The sequence below is a fragment of the Ostrea edulis genome, chromosome 8, assembly GCF_947568905.1.
Source record: "Ostrea edulis chromosome 8, xbOstEdul1.1, whole genome shotgun sequence".
NCBI classification, from domain to species: domain Eukaryota; kingdom Metazoa; phylum Mollusca; class Bivalvia; order Ostreida; family Ostreidae; genus Ostrea; species Ostrea edulis.
The window spans coordinates 56,913,360-56,941,221 of NC_079171.1; the positions used below are offsets into that span (position 1 = coordinate 56,913,360).

General features: G+C 35.7%; 1 protein-coding gene across 1 annotated transcript; it reads right to left on the bottom strand.

The window, feature by feature from the left end:
• On the bottom strand, positions 1–27,560 carry LOC125662261 (protein ERGIC-53-like). The gene is made up of 15 exons (XM_048894434.2): positions 27,370–27,560; positions 25,703–25,759; positions 24,634–24,731; positions 19,844–19,951; positions 19,378–19,439; positions 17,411–17,510; positions 13,783–13,906; positions 12,099–12,154; positions 11,563–11,651; positions 10,941–10,989; positions 9,220–9,387; positions 8,228–8,331; positions 4,311–4,488; positions 3,769–3,875; positions 1–2,844 (listed from the first exon to the last, which is right to left on the bottom strand). The coding sequence occupies exons 1-15, from the start codon at positions 27,515–27,517 to the stop codon at positions 2,808–2,810; spliced, it is 1,485 nt and encodes a 494-aa protein (XP_048750391.2). The 5' UTR covers positions 27,518–27,560; the 3' UTR covers positions 1–2,807.
• Positions 27,561–27,862: the final 302 nt, after the last annotated feature.

The window sequence follows — 27,862 nt, forward strand, 5'->3', positions numbered from 1 at the left end:
TGAATTTGTTTTCTTTATTAATAAATATAAACCATTTACCAGACATGGATGAAGACAGATACAATATGGTCGACATAACCTCCAATTAGCTGCAACATGCACACTTCTACCTCACAGATAACACACTCCTTACAATGACTAGAGGGGGATGACAAAGGGGTTAAAATGAAAACATAAAGGGGCACAGGCAGAAAAAAAAATAATGTAACAAAACATAACCATTAGTCTCAGGTGCTCCTCAAAAAAAGGATGGGTTAATCGCCTCATTTTAATGAAGATACACAGGTAAATTTATGTATTCAGTAAGATGTCCATTGCAGATATACAAGTACATTCCTGTATTTAGCAAGATTTCCATTGCACAACTCAACCCACGATAGCTTAGTAAAAAATGTGAAAGTTTAACATTAGAAAAATACATCATCAACATTCAAGTCCACAAGACTAGCATTAAGTGTAAATCACTTCTAACTTCAGGCAGCGTGTAAATTGAGGGAAAACTATCACATAAAAATCTAGTCTGGTCTATAGAACTTCTGCAAGCATCACATTACATGCAGGTTCATATGCGGAATAAAAGCTGAACATTGTTTTACAAATCACCCAAATACATATGTAATTTATAGGCCTACTAACTACATTTTGGCAACTTCTGAAAACTGTATCACTTTCAAATGTTTTCTCTGTTCTAAAATAAAGTAAGGATGTTGGAGGGTGGGTGGTTGGGGGGATGTGTCACTTCAATTTTTAGTTCTTGGATGTAAATTACAAATGTATCTTAATTTTGTCACAGAATGTCAATTAAGGAGGTATACTACATTATCATAATGGCTGACAGTTCAGTACTTGATGGTGGGAAGCTCTTCTATATTACATGTAGCACCAACGTCCAACCTGCCGATTTCATAAAATTCTAATACTTCTACAAACAAAACAATCTAGACATTTTTTGGGGGGGGGGGGGGGGGGGGGGGGGGGGGGGCGACTTTCCCCTAGAACTTACTATATGTGATGAAAAATCTGTATAGTTTGTCTTTTTAAAAAAATCAAACCAAATAAAACTGAAGAGAGTATTACCGTACAAGTGGAATTTTTAGCAAGTCACAAATTTAGTGATTTTCTCCATAAAAATGGGTATATATGTATTTAGCAAGTGATAATTTTAGCGACTTTATAATTCCAAGAAAGATAACTATTACCTACTACACAGAATGAATTGTTAGTGATATTCAATTTTAGCGATCTCAACACCCTTGCCAATACTGCCAAAATTAAATGCTTACAAAAAATTTTGCTTATACGGCATTAAAGCTGACAAGTCTACGAGTATCACCCATTTCACATTGTCTATTTAGAATACGTCAGTCATGGCTGCTAAAACCCCAGTTCAGATCTTCTGTGAGACAAGCCATCCCTTCTAAAAACGGCCACAGAGATGGTCCACTGATATATTCTAGACATACAGGATACATGGTTACCAGAAAAAAATGTCATCTCTTCCTCACATGCAGCAAAAATGTAGTATCAAAGTAGTATCTAAATGTAAACTGATTACGCACAGTGAATGACCTAGATACATATTTATCAATAGATCTCTGAACAGAGTTTGAATACACACGACCCTGTAACTTAACAAATGCTACAGGATCCTCCCAGAAAATGGAATGTAAAAAATGCTAATTTCTACAGCTCCTTTAATGGCAGAGCTCTCACACAAACATCAACCTTAAAATATCAGTTTCTCAAAAATAGAATAATAACTTATGTTAAGTTTCTGACCCTGTCATTCATGTGGGCATATATATATATCACACTTTGACTTAGTATTCTTATTTAGAAATCTTCAGTGTTCTTCAATTCATTACCATAGCAATCACTCTCCATTATACAGAATTCTGAATTCTATAAAAAACGTTTTTCATGGAGCTGTTTAATGATAATTCTGTTTAACAACCACACACTGACTGATGAAGATTGCCATCGTCTGCCTCGTCACTGTAAGTTTCTGCCTCTATGTACACATTACACATGTACACGAGAACTTCATTAGTCAATAGTGGCACATCTTAACTACAAAAATTATGATCTTCAAATGACGAACTTCTGATATACCCTACAGAAATCCCAATATAATATATAAATAATATTTACTTCATTATCACTTACATGTATGCAATGAAAATTTTTTTTTTTAAAAATCTAATTGCTGCAAATAATTAACAAATAAATAAGTACTGATAAGAATTGCTGTGCTGATAATTTTTTTCCCTTTTTAATTTACAACAATAAACATCGTGTTCATTTATTCCCAAGATCAACATAAATTTTATGCTAAAATCAATTTAAAAAAAAATATGGCAGTCAACTGTAACTACATTGTACATTCAACAAAGAGCAAGCACTTCAAAATCAAAAGTTGGTTATTTTATAACAATAATTAACTTTCACAATCAGAGGATTCTCATGATTACAATAGTTTTTCATAGAGTTTCACCAAATTTTTTTTTTTATAAGAGTCCAAACTTTTGAATTCACATGATGAACCCTGACTATAGAATTAAAACATTCCTATACACATCATCTCATTCTCTACACATGAACACAATTACAAAAAATCTCACAAAAAATTAAAAAAAACGACATTCTTCTTTAGCCTAACTCAATCTTCAGGTGGGCGTCATCAGAGAATAAAACTCATTCAGTTCTTTCCACACAGTTACCTCCCTTTCACAACTCATTCATAATGTTTAAATGCACCATGGAATTTTAATAAAAACTTTCAACATTGATATAAAGTACTCATATATTTAATAAAATTTCTTAGCTTGAGCCTCTTTGTTAGATCTGAAATAATAACAAAAAAATATATAGATATAAATACATGCATATATATAAACAACAGAATTTAGATTTAAAGAATGTTACATGAGATGTGTTATCTGTGATGATGTAATTAATTATTGCACAGTTGGTATAGCAATTAACACTCATTACATGAATGCAACATCCAAAATATCAAATTCCTGCCTATCAGCTACCAATGAATGGAAGAATTCCTAAGTGTTGCTTTGCTTAGTAAGCCAAAAACAAAACAAAACAAAACAGAGATGCAGAGTGTATTCATGCTGGCATGAACAATCCTTATCACAGAAATAGGCAACACAATTGTGAAAGTTTCTTCACAAACACATGTGTAGGATTCTATAAAATCTGTAACATTCGGATATCATAAAACCTAGCCATTTCTTGCTATCATTCAGTGAGACAAATTGATTACAAAAAAAAAAAGAAGAAAGATTGAAACACTGATGCCCCCCGAGTACAACAAAGTGGAACTGTTAAGACATTGTAGTTTTATGAAAATTTCCAAAGGTCAATGTCAAGGTCACAAGGTCAACAAATCTGGTATTGTTGGTGAAGTTTTCTCACAAAAAAATGCACATGCTTAACATAAAAACAGTACCTCTTTTGCTTTGAAAGATATGACTTACGTTCAAATTTTCTAAAAGTAGGTCAAAGGTCAATGTAAAGATCATCAGGTCTTTTTTTTTTTGGGTCATTGGAAAGGTCTTGCCACAAAGAATACACATACTAGATATAAAAAGTCTATCTCTTATGGTGTAAAAGATATGACCAAATTCAGGTGAAAGTTTTTTGCCTCAGTCACATAAGCAGATAGACCAAACACTAGATGTCCTCGAATCTTTGCTTCGGGGGGGGGGGGGGGGGGGGGGGAGGGGCATGAAAAACCAGTATCTCATAACTTACCTATAAACCATGTATCCTATTATAAACAGAAGTTGAAGAGCTATCGCCACGAAAAACAACATGGGAGATAAACAGTTCGTCTGGACCTCCGGACAGTGCACCTGTCCCTGCAAAATAAAACCCACATTATCAGTATCAGTGAATAAAGCTAGAATACCGAGCTTTCCTAGACCTCCAGACAGTGCACCTGTCCCTGCAAAATAAAATACACATTATCAGTGAATAAAGCTAGAATACCGAGCTTTCCTAGACCTCCGGACAGTGCACTTGTCTCGGCAAAATAAAACATTATCAGTGAATAAAGCTAAGATGTTTGTGAATCACTATCATCTGCTACTATGGGGACAACCTTGACCTCAACATATCATTTTCACCTTGACCTAGAATAAAGATTTCACATGGACCTGCTCATTCACGGATAAGATATGAAAACTTTCATCTTCTGAAGCTGAAAAAATATGAGTCTGAAACAAAGTCAGATTACCCCAAAAACAATATGACCTGGGCTGATCTTTGACCCTGGGGAGAGGTCATCATCTTACCTGCGGCTTGTTGGCGATATTGGTCAGGTCTGACCGAACGAAGTTCATGTTTTCCTGTAGTTTATAAATAATATTCTGTACATCCTGTGGGAATCCCCCACCTCCCTGAGATCCACCACCCATTCCAATGTTGCCTTGGATTTGGCCCGTCCTCTGTTGTACATCATAAATCACCTGTCTGGAAAATAAATTAACAGGTAAACAAATGCGTAAACAAAACAGGTTAAACAGGTAAACAAATGCGTAAACAAATGCGTAAACAAACAGGTAAACAAAACAGGTTAACAGGTAAACAAATGGGTAAATAAACTAGTAAACAAACGGGCAAACATTATTAAAGGTGTTACATGTTATCACCAACAGAACCAATACATTTTCATACATAGATTTCGTGATTGTTTGTTTGGAGACTCTCTGACAACCTTTCAGTAGGAGACACAGTGCAACAAATTTATACCTATGCATGACACTAAAGCCATCTAGCAGTGAGGTTTCATGATCACACAAACATCTATCTTGAAAAAAGAACTCCTGATTTGAAATTCTCACCTAAAAGACCCAACCCCATCCTTCTCATCCATTTGTTGCAATGAGTAACACCCCCCCCCAACACCCCCCCCCCCCCCATCCATCGGTTGTTGAGAGTACTCCTCATCCAATTTCAAATCAATGCTCTAATATTTTTACCTCTGTTTCAATTAATATTTTGAGAAACGCACCAATATTTTATATTTTTCCTCAACAATTCAATTTCATATCAACACTCTTATGTATTTATCCATGTTCCAATGTTTTGGGATATGACATCAATATTGCACTTCTTAATCTCAGCAAATTAAAAAGTTACTATTTTGTTTACAGTATTTCGTCCATGTCTTTGTTGTTTAAAAATACTAGGCTATACATTACGTCGTCCAGAAAAATACTAATTTTCTTAGGACACTCTTGTAAGTCGGACATAGAGTTTTGGACCAAAAATCCAACTTATAGGCAAGCATATACAGTACCAGAGAGTTTGTTACCTCCCTTACACAAGGGTAAAGCTTATACTTTATTTATTCTATGACGACTAAAAAATAAGTTCTCAAACTTATATCAATATCTCTCTACAGTTCGAGATATGGATGGGAGGGGGTCGTTAGATTGGGAGGATGGGAGGGGGTCATTAGAGTGGGAGGATGGGAGGAGGTCGTTAGAGTGGGAGGATGGGAGGGGGTCGTTAGAGTTGGGAGGATGGGAGGGGGTCGTTAGAGTGGGAGGATGGAAGGGGGTCGTTAGAGTGGGAGGAGGTCGTTAGAGTGAGAGGATGTCGTTAGGGTGGGAGGATGGGAGGAGGTCATTAGAGTGGGAGGATGGGAGGTCGTTAGAGTGGGAGGATGGGAGGTCGTTAAAGGGGGAGGATGGGAGGGAGTCGTTAGAGTGAGAGGATGGGAGGGGGTCATTAGAGTGGGAGGATGGGAGGAGGTGGTTAGAGTGGGAGGATGGGAGGGGGTCGTTACAGTGGGAGGATGGGAGGGGGTCGTTAGAGTGGGAGGATGGGAGGGGGTCGTTAGAGTGGGAGGATGGAAGGGGGTCGTTAGAGTGGGAGGAGGTCGTTAGAGTGAGAGGATGTCGTTAGGGTGGGAGGATGGGAGGAGGTCATTAGAGTGGGAGGATGGGAGGTCGTTAGAGTGGGAGGATGGGAGGTCGTTAAAGGGGGAGGATGGGAGGGAGTCGTTAGAGTGAGAGGATGGGAGGGGGTCATTAGAGTGGGAGGATGGGAGGAGGTGGTTAGAGTGGGAGGATGGGAGGGGGTCGTTACAGTGGGAGGATGGGAGGGGGTCGTTAGAGTGGGAGGATGGGAGGGGGTCGTTAGAGTGAGAGGATGGGAGGGGGTCATTAGAGTGGGAGGATGGGAGGAGGTGGTTAGAGTGGGAGGATGGGAGGGGGTCGTTAGAGTGGAAGGATGGGAGGGGGTCGTTAGAGTGGGAGGATGGGAGGGGGTTGTTAGAGTGGGAGGATGGGAGGAGGTTGTTAGAGTGGGAGGATGGGAGGGGGTTGTTAGAGTGGGAGGATGGGAGGGGGTCGTTAGAGTGGGAGGATGGGAGGGGGTCGTTAGAGTGAGAGGATGGGAGGAGGCCGTTAGAGTGGGAGGATGGGAGGTCGTTAGAGTGGGAGGATGGGAGGTTGTTAGAGTGGGAGGATGGGAGGTCGTTAGAGTGAGAGGATGGGAGAAGGTGGTTAGAGTGGGAGGATGGGAGGAGGTTGTTAGATTGGGAGGATGGGAGGAGGTTGTTAGATTGGGAGGATGGGAGGGGGTTGTTAGAGTGGGAGGATGGGAGTGGGTTGTTAGAGTGGGAGGATGGGAGGGGGTTGATAGAGTGGGAGGATGGGAGTGGGTTGTTAGAGTGGGAGAATGGGAGGAGGTTGTTAGATTGGGAGGATGGGAGGTCGTTAGAGTGGGAGGATGGGAGGTCGTTAGAGTGGGAGGATGGGAGGAGGTTGTTAGAGTGGGAGGATGGGAGGGGGTTGTTAGAGTGGGAGGATACTGGAGTACTCCCAGAGGTACCTCTACATGTTCCGAGTGGACGACCATTACACTGGCTCTATTACACACAACCGCCACCGATCATATACCAGCTCTATTACCCACAACCGCCATCGATCGTGATCAAACATGGGCTACTGCAGGGAGTACTGAGTGTTGACCACTATGCTACTCGGACACCCTAATAACCGAGTATAAATAATCTGATTATCAGTAATTCTCACTATGCTACTCGGACAACCTAATAACAGCGTATATATATTATCCAGTATAAATTCCTACACACGGGAGCCTTACTTAATATATAGCATGAAAGAAAGCAGAGACGAGCAAGCTCACATACCCCACGCTCCAACATTGCTTGACAATGCCTCACTTAATGAATGGTAATGCAAGAACAGGGCAGACAGGCTCAAAATTCTAAGTTCAATAGTGGTACTGCCACAAAAATTATTGAATCAGAATTTCCTGGGAATATGCACAAATGGGCTCGAAATTTTTAAGTTCAAAAGGGGCATAACTCCCACAAAATTATTGAATCAGAATTTCCTTAGAATATGCACATCTACACAGTGTGCCCTAATTAACTACAAAGTTTTATGAAATTCTGTTGACCGGTCTCAGAGGAGTTGCACTGACAAAAACGGGGACTGCCGGATGGACGCACTGATGGATGGGTCAAAAACATTATACCCTTTCTGGGGTATAATAAGATATAATTATATAAGATTATGCAGTAATTCTCGCCTCAAGGGAGCCCTACTTATTATCTCATGCATCGTTTATGATCTGAGTATAGATATAAATAAAGATTATGCAGTTATTCTCGCGTCACGGGAGACTTACTTAATATCTCTTGGATCGTTCATGATCTGCGTATATATATATAAAATTATGCTGTAATTCTCACCTCATGGGAGACTAACTTAATATCTCTTGCGTCGTTCATGATCTGAGTATATATATAAGATTATGCTGTAATTCTCGCCTCGCGGGACTCTTACTTAATATCTCTGGCGTCGTTCATGATCTGAGTATATATATAAGATTATGCTGTAATTCTCGCCTCACGGGAGCCTTACTTAATATCTCTTGCGTCGTTCATGATCTGCGTATATATATATAAGATTATGCTGTAATTCTCACCTCATGGGAGACTTACTTAATATCTCTTGCGTCGTTCATGATCTGAGTATATATATAAGATTATGCTGTAATTCTCGCCTCGCGGGACTCTTACTTAATATCTCTGGCGTCGTTCATGATCTGAGTATATATATAAGATTATGTTCTCGCCTCGCGGGAGCCTTACTTAATATTTCTTGCGTCGTTCATGATCTGAGTATATATATAAGATTATGTTGTAATTCTCGCGTCGCGGGATACTTACTTAATATCTCTGGCGTCGTTCATGATCTGCGCCTGGTTGCTCATCACCTGGTCTACCTCGTGACGTTTTATTGTGTCGGGTATTATGGGAGGAGCTGTTCCACCCTGCCGAAAAGAAAAAAAACCAAAAACATCGAATCAATGACAACCGAATTATTTACATGTGGTGTGACAATACTTTAAATAGTTACCCTGAACTAAATTTCTATATTCACCGAGAGGCTGAATGAAAAATCAAAGAGGAATCTAATGAAGTGGAGGAATCAGAATGTCGGTTGATAATATTCAGACATGTCATTTCTCTCGGCATCACAGTATTTAAATGAAATAAACAAATGTCTCCCCAGCTATCTAACTTGGAAGTGTTCCTAATGAAACCTCCTCCCCTTAATGAACTGCATGGTATGGAGGAGAAAGCATGAGCAGGAACATAAACGTTATGAACTCCCATAAGCCATAAAGGAGGAGTGTTCACAAATTATATTACACTCAGCCTTCACAAAGTATTAAAATTTTGAACATCCTCCATCCCTATTAGATCCACAATAACTTTAAGGAAAATAATTGGATCCTCCTGTCCCACCACATCTACAAATGGCAATGAAGTTTCGAACCTATCAGATTCCTAAATATATGTGAGGAATTTATCATTGTGTAATTTCGAGAGAAACATCACATGCAAAAAAAAATATTTCTCGCTTTTATTTTTATATTGCTAAAATACATGCAAAAAAAACACTTGATCAACAGAACACTCACCAATTTATTTCCTCGTGATTTGACGCCCATGAGTCATTTTGCAATAATAAGTACTCGCGTAAAATAAGGATTCTACAGTAAGCACATAGGAGAAGTGTTCACAAGATTTTGAGACAGACGGACGGACGGACAGAAAGTACAACAACAATGTCTCCCACTGGAAGAGGGGAGATAAAATGACCAGTACTCACGTACACGAGATATGAATACACATTTAACATAATAAACATTTACCTGTGCTACCTGTACGTTTCCACCAGTGAGCTGACTGACACGGGACAGAACCATTTCCTGCCTTCCCATCAGCTCATCTAACTTCCTGTTCAGTTCCTTCAGCGTGTTGTGCATTTCGTTTTGTCCGTCAAAGATCATACGCAGCTCGCGGTCTTCCTGAGCTTCAAACTGTAAAGGGAGACAATTCATTTACCATAAAGGGGGACAATTTATATACCATTTAAATATATACCATAAAGGGGGACAATTTATATACCATAAAACGAGACAATTTGATTATATACCATAAAGAGAGACAATTCATATATATAAAGGGGGACAATTTAAACACCATAAAGGGAGACAATTTATATACACCATAAAGGGAGACAATTTATATACACCATAAAGGGGGACAATTCCAAAGGGTAAAACAAAAAGAAGAGATTTTTCTGCCATGATATTGTGTGAGATGCTATGGTATTGTGCAACAATTCTATTTATAAAACTGTTGATAAATTCATCTTCAACAAGAGATGTTTGTAAAACACATATGCCCTCCATGGTGCAAAATTGAAAAGGGTTATACACACACACATCATTTAATTGAGAGTAGTATCATCAATTCAAAATATTGAGCAGACAATATCTTCCTATGTCAAGAGTGGATTGACCATGTGACCTAAAAATCAATAGGGGTCATCAACTCCTGAAGATGTACCAGTGTACCAAGTTTGATGTCTGTCAAGCAAATGGTTCTCAAGATATTGAACGGACAGTATATTCCTATGTCCAATTTGACCCTTGACTTTTGACCATGTGACCTTAAAATATTTAGTAGTCATCTTCTCCTGAAGATGTACCAGTGTACCAAGTTTGATGTCTGTCAAGCAAAGGGTTCTCAAGATATTGAGCGGACAGTATATTCCTATGTCCAGTTTGACCCTTGACCTTTGACCATATGACCTCAAAATCAATAGGGGTCATCTACTCCTTAGGATGTACCAGTGTGCCAAGTTTGATGTCTTTCAAGCAAAGGGTTCTCAAGATATTGAGCGGACATTATATTCCTATGTCCAGAGTAGATTGACCCTTGACCTTTGACCTTTTGACCTGAAAAACAATAGGGATCCTCTTCTACTCATAACTAACCCACATATGAAATATCATTATCATCAAGTGAATGGTTCTCAAGATATTGAGCAGACAACACATGGTCTACAGACCGACCGACCGACCGACCGACCGGTGCAAAACAATATGCCCCCTCTTTTTCAAAGGGGGGCATAAAAAGTCAAGTTTGTCAATATAGAAATATTAAGAAAAGCATATCAATACTGAATGTAGGGTGTACAACAGAACAGCCAAAAGCAAGACAAATCGTTGGAAGAGTATGTGACAATAATGGAAGAATTAACTGCAATATAAAACACTATCCTGTTCCACTGACTGGAATCTGTATGTTACATATAATCATCTAATATACTAGTCACTAGTGAAGTGTAGTGTCAGGCAGAAATGGCTATTCTTTGTACACCTCAACCTCCCCCTGTAATTTTCTACCTCATTGAAATAGCTGATTCTTTCACCAATTGTGGCATTAAAAGAAAGTTATTTCCTCGATCTATTCATGTAATACATGCACACATTTTGTTTTGAAAAATCCATATCAGCATGAATAACCTTTCTTAATTTAAAGTACTTCGACATCAAGATTAAATCAAACACTTGAAGGACCCTACCATTGATTCATAGTCTCCTGGCTGTTTTCCTGGATGTTGCTTCTGGAAGCTGTGAAAGACAGGATTCACGCTCTATTAACATTACTCAATTATTCCAAAACTATAAGACAATCATTTCTTATGATACAACTCCTGCACTGTTGTCATTTTGATCAAACATTTACTCACACAGTATACTATATTACTTAATAAGCTATAGATCTACCCCTTATAAAAACCTTCCATGTTCTAATGTCAACTCTTCATATATGCATACAGCAGAACACCGATATCTCCAATACCACGGATAGGATGAAGTGATCCGGAAGTCCCAACCACTTAATATTCTTTCAGTATTTTACCCTCGATATCTCGAATATTTTTCTCAGTCCCATCAAGTTTGGGATAAAAAGGTTCAACTTAATATATAGGTAATAAATAACCAATTTAAAAACTTTACTGAGACATGAAGAGATGCAATACACTACCAAATCTCAGAAGGTCTTGTGGACTTCACGGGATTTGATCACATGACCACTCCACATCATATCCAAATGAAGTTTTCAAGACAATTATCTTTTAAGTTTTCTAGGTTATGCTCAATATAGAGGCATGTTATCTTACACAAAGGGAGATAACTCACTTTTCTTTAGCCTGTTCTAGCTCCTTGTAATAATCATCGAACTCCTTCTCATATTTCTGTCTCTCCTGCTCAGGAACTTGACTGGCTGGCTATCAATTAAATCATAAACCTTTTAGCAATGTTACAGCTCACGGTGAACAGCAAGGTTACAGTTTATCATGAACAAGAAGGTTATAGTTTATCATGAACAGCAAGGTTACAGTTTATCATGAACAGCAAGGTTACAGTTTATCATGAACAGCAAGGTTATACTTTATCATGAACAGCAAGGTTACAGTTTATCATGAACAGCAAGGTTACAGTTTACAGTGATGCTACAGCTACAATGCACAGCAATTTGATGTTGCTGAAGATGCTACAACTTACAATTGATTAATTAGGTACACCATTACACCCACGATAATGTTGGATAGGAGAGTTAAATATTTTAGAATAAATTGATTTTCACTGGAGACTATTTAACGTCCCCATCCAATGGGCTAGAATAAGTAGATTGATTAGATTAAACCAAAGTGAATGATTAAAAACATGCTTACTTGCTGATCTTGGGAATGTAAGGAATGAGCGAGGAAGGCCAGTACATCATGGTCGTCTACAAAACAGTAAAACATGGATACAGCGAAGATGCTTATAACGAATTCACTCTTACAGTAAAACACGGTTACAGTGAACACACTTATAACGAATTCACTCTTACAGTAAAACATGGATACAGCATACATACTTATAATGAATTCACACTTACAGTAAAACATGGATACAGCATACATATTTATAATGAATTCGCACTTACAGTAAAACACGGTTACAGCAAACATGCTTATAATGAATTAACGCTTACAGTAAAACACGGTTACAGTGAACACACTTATAATGAATTCACACTTACAGTAGAATATGGTTACAGTGAACACACTTATAATGAATTCTTGCTTACAGTAAAACACGGTTACAGTGAACACACTTATAATGAATTCTTGCTTACAGTAAAACAGTTACAGTGAACACGCTTATAATGAATTTATGTTTACAGTAAAGCACGTTGCAGAGAACACACTTATAATGAATTCACGCTTACAGCTAAGTGATTTTCAATCCCTGTAGTTTCAAAACATAATATGAATTTATTGGATATAACGAATTCTGTTTATAGTGAATTAAACTGGTTTGTCCCCAGCACTTTGCTATAAGCGCATTTTACTTTAACATGTGGAACAAGTGTTTGTGGTTATAATCCTGGATTTGTACACGGTCCAGACTTACAAAAAGTCCACGGAAGAGGCTGGCCGACCATAGGCAGCACCTAACACTTCCCTTATACATAGTCCAGACTTACAAACAAAAGTCCACGGAAGAGGATGGCCAGCCACAGGCAGCACCTAACACTTCCCTTATACATACATGTAGTTCAGACTTACAAACAAAAGTCCACGGAAGAGGCTAGCTGACCACAGGCAGCACCTAACACTTCCCTTATACATAGTCCAGACTTACAAACAAAAAAAGTCCATGGAAGAGGCTTCCTTTTTTACTGGTAGTACATAAACTTGTACTGATTAATCTTATCATATAAATAAAATCATTATATACATGTATGTGTATCACAGGATTATATCATATCAAACATAACGTTGCCTGAGAAAAACATTTCCAATCGAGGTTTTCAGGGGAATCTCCAACATCACCCTCGCTTGCATGCAATATTAATCATATAATACTGTATGTTATGAACTATTACAGATGGCAAACTTTTAACGAATTGTCGCATGGTATTGATGGTGAACTGTACACACATGAATTCTGTGCAGTCAACACATTTTTCTAATACCATCCGTTGTCAAGCAATGCTACTGTTGCTATGTTCTCTCCCGCTGGAGGGCGCGGTTTATCATTCAGAGGGTGATAGTATTTAATATCAAATGTTTCTCAACCAATCATCTAGCTTACAGTTGAACTTCAATATCTCGAATACCGTGGCTATGTCAAAGTAATTCGGCAGTCCGAACCACTTACTCTTAAGTATTTTACCCTCGATATCTTGAATACTCAGATATCTCAACAACAAAATTCTCGAGATAATGAGGTTAGACTATATATGAAAGTATAACATACAATCGTATCTCTTTTTTAAATATTCGTATATATATATATATATATATATATATATATATATATATATATAGATATAGATATATATATATACATAATAATAATACTTACCGGCTAAACCTCCTGTGGCGGCGGTGATCCCAAAATAGCCACTGTCTGGTAGGTTAACATTCTCCTGTCTCAGACAAAGCTCGAAGTCATCTTTGTTGTTTGTTAGTCCATTGTTGACAAAAACCTGTAACAGTTGTAGTACAGGTACAGAGGTGTAATCAGTGAAGCATAAGACAGTTACACTCCTCAGATTAATACATTATCAGAGCTGCCAACATTATGAAATGTAAAATAGTAAGGAGGGGTCAGCAGTGCCACTGGAGAACTTTTATGAATAAATATGTAACCTCAGTGAGCAATTTTAGGCATATTTCAAATCCAAATGTAATGCTTTTACAACTGCAGAAGGTCAAATACATCTTTTATTGGATTTTACTTACTAAAACTTGTGTACAAAATCTTATTTCATTAGTATATCATAATTTTACAGTTACTGTGTCACTTATTCTGGCAAGCTTTTTAATGTCATTTTCCCCGCCGTGAGAAATGTTGAGGTTTGTCAAACAGATTGTATACTTAACATACAAACTTCCCCTTTCTGACTTTGAAACAAATAGATGTTTACTTGCATATTGTTATTTGAATTTCTAGCTCCATAAGGTTTTCTTCTTTGGGGGATTATTGTTGTTATTTCCATCAACACATGCTTTATGTTTAGTAGCAGCTGTCATATTGTTTATTTCAAAGCATTAAAATGATCGAGATTTTGTATATGTAGACTATGCAAACAAACGTAGTAATGACTATGGCTTGTTTATTATAAAAGTTAAAACCAAAGACGGACAGCTCTAAAACTTTTGAAATGTCAACTAAGCGAAAATCGGAAGATATATAGTGAAATCGTAAGGCATATTTCCAGCCATAAAATTGTACGCCTTACGCCAAAATCTTGAGGGTTGGCAACTCTGCATTATGCATTGACCTATCAAAGTGTTGTTCTTTACACATATTTCTTCTCAATCCATTTGAATGATGCATTCATAGCAATTCATTCAGTAATTCATACATTAGATATTGTAATTCTGAAATGCTTTCGCAGAAATATTTTTGTGAAACTGGATCAATGTCCTGTATATATTTCTTATGTTAAAAATTGTGAAAATGAACATTTTGCTGCCAAAACAAAATTTGTAAGAAATAAAAGTAAAGCATTTTTCCTTAGAATTTATTTTCACCATATATACTCCTACAAGTTCAAAAGGTAAAAATTTATCTACTGTAAAAATAACTGGACTCACGATAAGCCTTCAGTCATTCAGGTAAAACATACAATACTAGCAATACCTTAGCTATACAGAATACAAACAACAGCCAGTTACCAAACAAATGTCAGTAGTCTTGAGAAATTGTGCATTCTGTTTTTCTCAATCAATTGAAAGTTGTCAATTTCGGGAGTTTCTAGCTCTGCTTAGACTCAGCTACGCTATGCTAAAAATGTGCAGATATTTTCCAAAGAAAGGTAACCTATATGGTCAATGAGTGTCATTGTGAGATGAGTTAAAACATCACCGAAAACTCAAAACCCTCAAAATTTATCATTATTCTGTGCTACACAAAATACCCTCAGAAATTATCCGTGCTACACAAAACACCCTCAGAAACTATCAATGCTACACAAAACACCCTCAGAAATTATCAGTGCTACACAAAACACCCTCAGAAATTATCTGTGCTACACAAAACACCCTCAGAAATCCATGCTACACAAAACACCCGCAGAAATTATCCGTGCTACACAAAACACAGCAGAATTTCCCGACACATTAAACACCCCAAGAATTTCCATGACACATTAAACATCACAAGAATTTCCCCGACACATTAAACACCCCAAGAATTTCCCTGACACATTAAACATCGCAAGAATTTCCTGACACATTAAACACCCCTAGAATTTCCCTGACACATTAAACATCGCAAGAATTTCCATGACACATTAAACATCGCAAGAATTTCCATGACACATTGAACATCACAAGAATTTCCATGACACATTGAACATCGCAAGAATTTCCCTGACACATTAAACATCACAAGAATTTCCCATACACATTAAACACCCCAAGAATTTCCTGACACATTAAACATCGAAAGAATTTCCCCGACACATTAAACATCCCTAGAATTTCCCTGACACATTAAACACCCCAAGAATTTCCCTGACACATTAAACACCACAAGAATTTCCATGACACATTGAACATCGCAAGAATTTCCCTGACACATTAAACATCACAAGAATTTCCCTGACACATTAAACACCACAAGAATTTCCCCGACACATTAATAACCCAGTGCTCCAAGTCATATCTGCTATCAGGTCGCAAAATGGCGACATAGAAATATTTCTGGTCGCCATTTTCAAATTTCTAGTCGCCATGTTCAAAATTTTTACTCGCCATGGTAAAAGATTTTGTAAATAAGACCTACAAGATTTTTTTTAAATTTGAATATCTTTCAAGAAAAAAATCTATACCCATGAATGTGTTTTGTTTGTTTTATTTCTAAACTGAATAGAAATGTGCTGTGAGACATTCTGGATGCTAACAAGTCAAGTATTTACTCTGGCAAAAGTTGTATTGCATTGGAACATTTTGCAATCTCTGTATATCAACCACGAAATTCCTTCAGCCATTAGGACTGGGGTTCTTCCTTTACTTTTACATTTTTCTTTAGACACAGCACATCATCTTTCAATGCAGAACTTTCTCTGTGTGATTCTTGAATTTCTTCGTTATATGTACTAGGCCGATCCCGATTACAAAATTTTACTGGATGCCCAATATTTTTCCACTCGCAAAAATGCGACTTAGATATAATATGCCCAATATTTTTCCACTCGCAAAAATGCGACTTAGATATAATCTCTAGTCGCAAAATCGATTTTCTGGTCGCAAATGCGACCGTTTTAATCGCAACTTGGAGCACTGACACCGCAAGAATTTCCCTGACACATTAAACACCGCAAGAATTTCCCCGACACATTAAACATCGCAAGAATTTCCCTGACACATTAAACATTGCAAGAATTTCCCTGACACATTAAACATCGCAAGAATTTCCATGACACATTAAACATAGCAAGAATTTCCATGACACATTAAACATAGCAAGAATTTCCATGACACATTAAACACCCCAAGAATTTCCCTGACACATTAAACATCGAAAGAATTTCCCTGACACATTAAACATCACAAGAATTTCCCTGACACATTAAACACCGCAAGAATTTCCCTGACACATTAAACACCGCAAGAATTTCCCTGACACTTTACACACCTCAAGAATTTCACTGATACTTTACACACTATCAGAATTTCCCTGACACTTTACACACTATGAGAGTTTCCCCGACACTTTACACAGTGAAAATTTCCCTGACATTTTACATACTGTAAGAATTTCCCCCGACACTTTACAGACTACGAGAATTTCCCTCACACTATGCATACCGTAAGAATGTCCTGATATTTTACATATTGTGAGAATTTCCCCGACATTTTACATGCTGTGAGAATTTCCCTGACATTTCACATATTGTGAGAATTTCCCCAACACTTTTCATACTGTGAGAATTTCCCTAACACTTTACATACTGTGAGAATTTCCGTGATATTTTACATACCGTGAGAATCTTGTTGTAGTATTCTACTTTTACCCTGACTGGATATGGTTTGTTTCTGAAGTCGCGCAGACAACCACCGATCTGTTGCGTTGATCCATCACTGTCCAAAATAAAACACACAGAAGATGCTGGTATTAAGCTTTCTGAACAAGAAAAACCACCTTTTGATGCAAGCTAAAATTGAATTTCATGATATCTCCATGCAGCCAATTAATTTGTGCATACCATATATGTACACCAATTGTTTATGCATACTGCACATGTACCGAATTTGTTTGTGTACACTATACATGTTTACGTAATTAGTTTGTGTACACTATACATAATTTCTTTGTGTACATTATACATGTGTGTTTACGTGATTTTTTTTGTACACTATACATGTTTACGTAATTTTTTTATGCATACCATACATGTACACATATTGTCCATCAACAATGCATGAATTAATTTAAAGTATTTCTAATCATGACATTTAGTATTACAGTGTGTTTTAATCTTCACTGTCCACAATGACATCTGACATCACAATGACATCTGACATCACAATGACATCTGACATCACATGCACGATACCTGTAACGACTCACACTGTCCGTGCGAAGCAGTATAGTCTTATGATGATATGAAATTTACGTGTGTTTCTAAAATCCAGTCTTATGATGATATGAAATTTACGTGTGTTTCTAAAATCCAGTCTTATGATGATATGAAATTTACGTGTGTTTCTAAAATCCAGTCTTATGATGATATGAAATTTACGTGTGTTTCTAAAATCCAGTCTTATGATGATGTGAAATTTATGTGTATTTCTAAAATCCAGTCTTATGATGATATGAAATTTACGTGTATTTCTAAAATCCAGTCTTATGATGATATGAAATTTACGTGTATTTCTAAAATCCAGTCTTATGATGATGTGAAATTTACGTGTGTTTCTAAAATCCAGTCTTATGATGATATGAAATTTATGTGTCTGTATTTCTAAAACCCAGTCTTATGATGATGTGAAATTTACGTGTGTTTCTAAAATCCAGTCTTATGATGATATGAAATTTACGTGTATTTCTAAAATCCAGTCTTATGATGATATGAAATTTACGTGTATTTCTAAAATCCAGTCTTATGATGATGTGAAATTTACGTGTGTTTCTAAAATCCAGTCTTATGATGATATGAAATTTACGTGTGTGTATTTCTAAAATCCAGTCTTATGATGATGTGAAATTTATGTGGGTTTCTAAAATCCAGTCTTATGATGATATGAAATTTACGTGTGTTTCTAAAATCGAGTCTTATGATGATGTGAAATTTACGTGTGTTTCTAAAATCCAGTCTTATGATATGAAATTTACATGTGTGTATTTCTAAAATCCAGTCTTATGATGATGTGAAATTTACGTGTGTTTCTAAAATCCAGTCTTATGATATGAAATTTACATGTGTGTATTTCTAAAATCCAGTCTTATGATGATATGAAATTTACGTGTGTTTCTAAAATCCAGTCTTATGATGATGTGAAATTTACGTGTGTGTATTTCTAAAATCCAGTCTTATGATGATATGAAATTTAAGTGTGTGTATTTCTAAAATCCAGTCTTATGATGATATGAAATTTATGTGTATTTCTAAAATCCAGTCTTATGATGATATGAAATTTACGTGTGTTTCTAAAATCCAGTCTTATGATGATGTGAAATTTACGTGTGTTTCTAAAATCCAGTCTTATGATGATGTGAAATATACGTGTGTGTATTTCTAAAATCCAGTCTTATGATGATGTGAAATTTACGTGTGTGTATTTCTAAAATCCAGTCTTATGATGATATGAAATTTATGTGTATTTCTAAAATCCAGTCTTATGATATGAAATTTACGTGTGTGTATTTCTAAAATCCAGTCTTCTGTCACCTTCACATTTATTTCTGTTACCTTCACATATTCACATATCATCTTCCATGACATACCTCTGGTGATCATATTGTTGTGTTCCATCGTTCACCATTGCCATAATGTACGGGTTGTTATGCTGAAATAAAATCATAGAATTACGATCCAATGTTTGTCATTATTCTTCAGCCACACATATAGATGAAAAAGAACTGATCAATATTTTTAGGTTTAACATCACACATGTATTAGTTACTGACGCCAATTAACTCAGACAAGTGGTAGACAATCTTTTTCTGGTTAGAACTGTCTGGGTTCAAATCCCAATGGAGTCAAATGTGACATTTAAAGATGGAGCACTGACTGTTCTTTATACCAAACTATCATCATCTAATGGTAAGAGTTTACCAAAGCTGAAGTTCCACTCCATAGCCAGTAAATAACATTATGCAAACACAAAAATGAATCATCACCCATCCCGCCCCCACCCTTAGAGAAAAGGACCAGTGTAAATTCAATTCAATGAATATTCATGACAAATACCTGTCCATCATTATCAAATGAGTCCATGAACACGCCCAGCCCCCTCCACATGTCCTGATTTCCATACACCGGTCCATCCTGTCCCTTGTCTTCAGTGAACCACACCCCCTGAAAAACACAAAGCAAACAGCTGCAGTGATCTGAGAAGCTAATCAAAACCACCCCCCCTGAAAAACACAGTAAACAGCTGCTAATCAAAAGCGTGTACTTATTTTAGTGGGATTCATATTTTGGCATTCATAATGTGCCAAAACCTCTATAACATGTACATGTATATATATAAACATACAGTTATATGAGCAGTAGCAGTTTTACGAATGTAGTCACGATTATATTTATGAGTTGAAAAAAATAAACGTCAGATTGTCTATTTTTAAGAAACTGAAACATGTGAAATATGACACACATTCAACACCATTGTCATCCCAGAGTTAACTGCTGGTGGAACTCTAATCCCCTGGAAACGAAATGCACTGACAAATCAAATCAAACACGATACCGAAGAATGATAGGACTTGGGTTGGAAGTCAAGTAGAACAAGAACTTGTGTAGTACAATGTTTACTGCCTTGTTGGTTTCCTGAATGCTGCTCTCATCCTTAGTGTTCAAATAGGGAGACTTTAAACTTACTCATTACCCTGCTATTCACTGAATTACAGGTAATAATATACATTTATTGCATGATAGTGAGGGAGATATGAATATTTATTCACCCAAGAAAAATCATATTCCCCGAGGGCAACGCACGAGGTGAATATGATTTTTCTTGGGTGAATAAATATTCATATCCCCGAACATTCATGCAATAAATTTTTTATTATACCGAAACAAAGCAAGACTACAAAAATGTATTTGAAATTGGAGTCCGTTCAGCTATACATTGTATGTAGCTGAGATTGCCTTAACAGTAACACCGCGCTATCAACGTATTAGAATGTAAAAACAACGAGTTACAGTGATATGATAACCAGTTTTTGTATTTCCATTCTCCATGAATGCTGATTTACTTACTTGTTTTTTCTATCAACCAAAACCAAGCAATTTAATTGTATATCAGGGACCCGCATGTTTTGTGCATTACGAACTATCAAAATACAATGACTTGGACTCATTGTGACGTCACAATAAAATTCGTTTACCTTGACGTTAAATTTATGGAAATGCACGAGGCTGCATGCATGTTGTTGTCTGCATCATTCGGAACACTAGGGTTTGTTCATTTAACTGGACACGAAAGGAAAACACGAGATATCCGAAGGGGTGGAACAAGAAGTTTTGTTGCAGGGCAAACATGACGGTCATGTGACCTTCTCGGCCAATCAGATTCTGTTTTACTAGTGATTCTTTATATGAGATATAATAATAAATAGGGTGACTTTAAATTTACTCATTACCCGAAGATAATAATCAATAGTTTTGTGTAGGTTTTAAAACATGGTGAAATTGTTTCTGCATAAAAATACTACAGTACAAAACTTCCTTCGTTATACAATAAATAAAATACCTCTGAGTCATTAATGAAATCTTGGGATAAAATTAAATTGTGTGTAATGTTGTGTAGAACTGTAATTTGGGCTACATCTTGATGGACTTGAAAAAAAAAAATAGCCTATGGAGAAAAACCTTAATAAAGTGCACCACCTCAGCATGTGATGCACCTGTTAGAGGTTAATTCATTGTAAACAGATAAAAGTGCAGGACACAGAATCATGTCCACCTTAATTGGTGCAAAGATTGTAGCAACATCTTCAAATATAAAAAGACTGAGATTGAGATAAAATCAAGATTATAAAACTGTGTATATCTTGATGTGATAATTACTGAATAGGGTTATTGCATATGTAGGGATTACCTCCCTTAAAACATAGGTTTTTAAAAAAAAAATACTTAACATTCTAAAAGTTTTAATGACTTGAATTTAGGCTGCAATTTACATTTCTCTACAGAGGCACAAATGGACAAAGTTTGTTGATTCTAGGACTAAAATTTCCATGAACACAAAATGCTTAAGCCTTATATCATCATCTCATCTTAATTATAGGTCACAGTGACCTAGATTTGGAGTGTGACATTAACTGCATTGATTGACCATGTTTGATGATTCTAAACCGAATAATTGACATGTCCACTTACAAGTCAGACAGGATTTTGCCATATTTGCCCATATTGTCTTTATCAAAGGTCACAGTGACCTAACTTCCGAGTGCGACCCATCCTCTACCCAAAATATAACGGCTGAAACATTTTGATGATTCTAGGTCTCATAGTATCTAAGTTACGAGCCGGACACAAAACGGACGGACATGATTGCCATATATCATAATACGTTCCGTCTTGGATGAACGTATAAAGACTCCATGGAGGGAACAGTATCTTTAGTGACTCCTAGGCTAATATGTGTTCTGGCATGGTACCAGCATTCATGTACAGGTATCAACTAGTACTTTTGAAATTGAACAAACATTAGTCTGAGTTTTTAACTCAAATATCTTTGTTTTGCAGGTTATACTTTCCAATTAGAATATCATGTAAAAATAACTTTCTCTGCATTTTCATTTATTCCAGAAAGAGTGTGCTGAAACACGAACATTCAGATTTGTTTAAGAATGGCTAGAGGCCAACAGTTCCATGAAACTTTACAGAACATGTTCAGCACAGGAAGTCAACAACTTTGTATAATGCCACTGGCAATCACAAAGTCTACAACCACCACAGGGCGACATTAGTCCAGACTAGCTGAAGGTTACAATCATGTCAAATCAATAGATCATTTATTTCTTTATTCTGTTCTCAAGGACACAAAAATACTGAGACAGAAGTTTGAGGATTTGTGTTTTGACCTCATTGAATTCAAACAGAATTTACAGGTTTTACAAAACGAGGGAAAAAAATCACAAAATTAAAACAAGTAAACTTAAATCACTTAATATGTAATGTATTGATTATTTAATGAAGATCATGAAACACATGGAAATGGAAATTTGGAGTTTGTTGCCAGTATTTTTCACAAAACGTTTACAAGCTACATGTGTACCTTAATTTTGGGGAAATCATCAACATTTGGATATTGGGAATTATTCAATGCTTAAATCTTGTCTGTTTGAAAATTACATACTTATATATATCTGTATTATGATTATTTGATATTACATACTTATATATATATCTGTATTATGATTATTTGATATTACATACTTATATATATATCTGTATTATGATTATTTGATATTACATACTTATATATATATCTGTATTATGATTATTTGATATTACATACTTATATATATATCTGTATTATGATTATTTGATATTACATACTTATAGATATCTGTATTATGATTATTTGATATTACATACTTATAGATATCTGTATTATGATTATTTGATATTACATACTTATAGATATCTGTATTATGATTATTTGATATTACATACTTATATATATCTGTATTATGATTATTTGATATTACATACTTATATATATATCTGTATTATGATTATTTGATATTACATACTTGTATATATCTGTATTATGATTATTTGATATTACATACTTATATAGATATCTGTATTATGATTATTTGATATTACATACTTATATATATATCTGTATTATGATTATTTGATATTACATACTTATATATATATCTGTATTATGATTATTTGATATTACATACTTATATATATATCTGTATTATGATTATTTGATATTACATACTTATATAGATATCTGTATTATGATTATTTGATATTACATACTTATAGATATCTGTATTATGATTATTTGATATTACATACTTATATATATATCTGTATTATGATTATTTGATATTACATACTTATAGATATATCTGTATTATGATTATTTGATATTACATACTTATATATATATCTGTATTATGATTATTTGATATTTGCAACTATAGCTTTGTTTCGCGTACTCTTCATATAAGTTACAGAATTTGGCAATGTTTGATAATGCATGCTGCTCGTGTTGTTTTCCAGCGTTATCCATCTTTCCCAGAGGCTACAAAATGTCCAGTTACATGAACAAACTGTCTATGTAATTCAAGGCTCATAATTTGCTTTGTATGAAACGTTGTATGAATTAACTAATTCCTTCACTTCCTCACAAATAGAAAGTAGAAGTTAAGGAATTGGTGCTTGTTTGCAAAATTGTAAAGGACCAATATTTGTTTATTCTTTAAGATATGTTATTCAGTGTTGATTTTAAAACAAATACCATTTGCAGGGTTTGAAACTAAGATTTATGTCACCAGTCCAGCCAAACAGATAAATAAGGTAAAATTTCAACCAGTCTGAAGAAAAAATTACCAGTCCACCAGAGTTTTCCAGAAATAATTAACATATTTCGTGAATGTCATCAAAATCAAATAATAGAATTGAGTTCAATGTGCCTCAGACAATATTTTAACACTGATTTATATTTAAAAACTGGGTCCGTGCGATATCTACAGAGAAATGCCAAATGTGTGTTTACAATTTGATAAGTGGGTTTTCCAAAATTCCATTTTAGAAAATTGACTAGTCCCATTGGACTGCCTTAAAACAAATGTCAATCAGTCTGCCAGACTTTTAACCAGTCTTGAATTGAAGGGCATATGTTAATTTCAAGCCTGAAATGAACATGATGAAAGAAAATTTCCAATTTGATCTATTTTGACATTATTTCCCCTAAATGAATGGGCACTTGTACCGTTCCCAAACAATCGAAAGAAAAAAAAATTCTGAAATCAAGAAATTGACAGATTGAGGTGACATGATTTTACCAGTCCGTCGGCTCCAACTCGACCCCGACCGGTGACCTTGAAGACACACTCCACTGACCACTGGTTAAAGTTTGTCTTCTGGTTGGTCCACGCCCACCCTGTAAAAATACATCAAGGATTTAGACAAATACAACTAAACCTCATACTTTAAATCTAGACTTTAAATAAGCAGGGCAACTTGTTGAAAAATTCACAGTTCTTGACAAATCAGTGCACTGTGCCATCTTTCTTAATTGAGAGGACATATTATATGATTTATTGTGCCAATGCATGCAGCGAATGACCAAAATTAAAGGATGCTCGGATTACAAAACAAGATCTATACTGAATGTAAGTGTTAACAGAAGAAATTCAAATGGTGTTTCACATAGCCTACCCTACATTGTAAAGTTTAATGGTTCAATTCACATAGTATACCCTACATTCAATGTGAAGTTATATGGTCAGTTTCACATAGCGTAACCTACATTCTGAAGTTAAATGGTCTGTTTCACATAGCATATCCTACATTCTGAAGTTAAATGGTCAGTTTCACATACCATACCCTACATTCTGAAGTTAAATGGTCTGTTTCACATAGCATAACCTACATTGTGAAGTTAAATGGTCAGATTCACATAGCCTACCCTACATTGTGAAGTTAAATGGTCAGTTTCACATAGCCTACCTTACATTGTAAAGTTAAATGGTCAGATTCACATAGCTTACCCTACAATGTGAAGTCTGGTAAATCCCAGATTTCTTGTGGAAACTATAAGCAAGGTTTTATCCAGCTTTTAAATGTTAATCCCCATTTCATATTCATGGGGAATTTTTGAGAATGCAGTCATGAGCTTTCTGAGGAGGGGTGAGGGGCATCATTAGACTATAATATCTCTAAATATATTGATCAATCAAATTAGTTTTGTTCAAATTCTCATTGTTTTTTTTTTGTAGTTTCTACAAATAAGGAAATCTTATCTATCAATGTCTATGGAAAAAGGAATGTATATTTCTTTGCTGTCAAAGGGGGAAAGTGCCCTTTTTCAGTGGTAAGAAAAACCTCGATAAATCCCGGCTTAAAGATTACCTTTTTTGCTCCGGATAGATGGCGCTAATCTGATGTTATCTTCACCAGCGATGGCATCTAGACATAAAACAAAGAAAAAAATCAGTTGCTTTTGAAAAATCCATCCATTGTCATTATTTATCTATTTATTATACATATTGTGTACATCACAAAGTTTGAGGCAATCATCAAATCTCTAGATTTTCCATTTAGGTATTTTAAAGCAAATTAACTGCAAGTAACTGGGATTTTATCAAGAGCAGGGCTTGAAACCCACTTTTTATGTCACCAGTCCATCCGGACTGATAGGGTATAATTTCAAGCAGTCCGCAGAAAAATTTACCAGTCGGCCAGAGTTTTTCAGGAATGATCAAACATATTTCGTTAATGTTATTAAAATGAAGTAACAGAATTTAACTTCATATGCCTCAGACAATATTGTAACCAGTGATTTTTCTACATTTTTTACAAGGGTCCTGTGGCTTTCGAATTGGGAAAAATTGTCGACATTTCAGTCAAATTGGAAAAAATCAATTTTATCGTATACAAGTTTTAAAATCACATTAAACATTATATTATCTTTATTTTACACATCTAATTTTTTTTAACCTTCTAAAATTTTCAACTATTCTATCCAAATCATCATTACCATAACTCTTTGTTAAGTCTTATGTATATAATTCACATCGATTGTTTATTTTTTTTTTTCATATACATTTTCCTTTCATAGTTTCATTATTGGGGAAAATGCAAGCTAAATTGGGGAAAAAATGACAATTTTTAGATGGGGAAAGGGCTGACATTCGGACCCAAAATGGGCCTTAAAAAATCACTGGTAACACTTATGTGAGATTTATATTTACTAACTGGGTTTGTCCGATATCTTATACACAGGGATGCCAAATGTGTGTTTAAGATTCCATTAGTACATTTTCCAAAATGATATGCTTTAGAAAATTAACCAGTCCCATCGGACTGACAAAAACAAACGTATGTCAGTCCGCCAGACTTTTAACCAGTCACGAACTGACGGGTATGTTAATTTCGAGCCCTGAAGAGTTGACACAAATATAAATGTGAGTAGAAACAGTCTTTTTAAGCCACCTTGTACAATGTGATCGACATCTATGGTTATATTCATCATTTATTATTTCAACACTGAAAACTGGAGAATAGGGGAAATCTTTATTGTAGGTCTGTTGAAACATATATACAGTCTAATCTCTTAATAAAGAATTTGTCTCAGCTTGCTTTTATGAAACATGCATTTTGGTTAGTCATGGCAATCTCAACATTGTACATGGTGAATTAAGATTTACTTATTTACATTTCTTCTTTTCCCCCCTCAAAATATAATTTTCCCAATTTCTTCGTGATTACGTACGGTACAGATATACAATGGAGGAAGTGAAAGAACGAAATTTCTGGGTGAACTCCAGCTACCATCTGACCATATGTGCATATGGTAATGAAGATTTATTTTAGCAACACTGGCATCCTGAATCCCACGGACGCGATAAAAATCAATCTATTCACGAAGAAATTGATTTGAATATCTGAGAAAATATTCTATTCAGTTCAATCTCTAGAAATGTGCCGGCATATGTTATTGTTGACATTCAACACGTGTACACAGGAATCAACCAACCAGAAAGCGAAGAGTGTAACTCCGGGAAAAAAAACCTTACCGCCGCCATAATCCCAGAAAGGGATGCTTTTGTTGCTCTGGGTGAGATGAGGGCCTTTAAAACTGTACTTGTATTCAAATCTAGGCTTCAATTGCGTTCCGCACGCGAGGAAAACCACAGAACACAGGACCAGAGCTGTAGACAGCATCGCGCTTGACGTTCACTAAAACTGTAACGGAAGGAAAGTGGAGCGCGCCCTCTAGCGCAGCAAGAACGATAACTGCGGGTGATAGTTTTTCACGGGCGGATCTAAATTGAATATTCAATTGTCTTTACTTGGAGAAGATAATAATTTTAAGCAAATATAAGATGCAAACAACAGAAGGTAAATATTATCGAAATAATCTAGTATATTTCATGTAAGAATATTTATTCAGGGATTAAGTAGGTAAAACAAAATGAAATAATAATTTATTGATTGGAATTGGAAATAAATAAAGAAGAATGATAAAATTAACAAAACTGTTACTTTCTATGTGCTCGGTAGTGGATG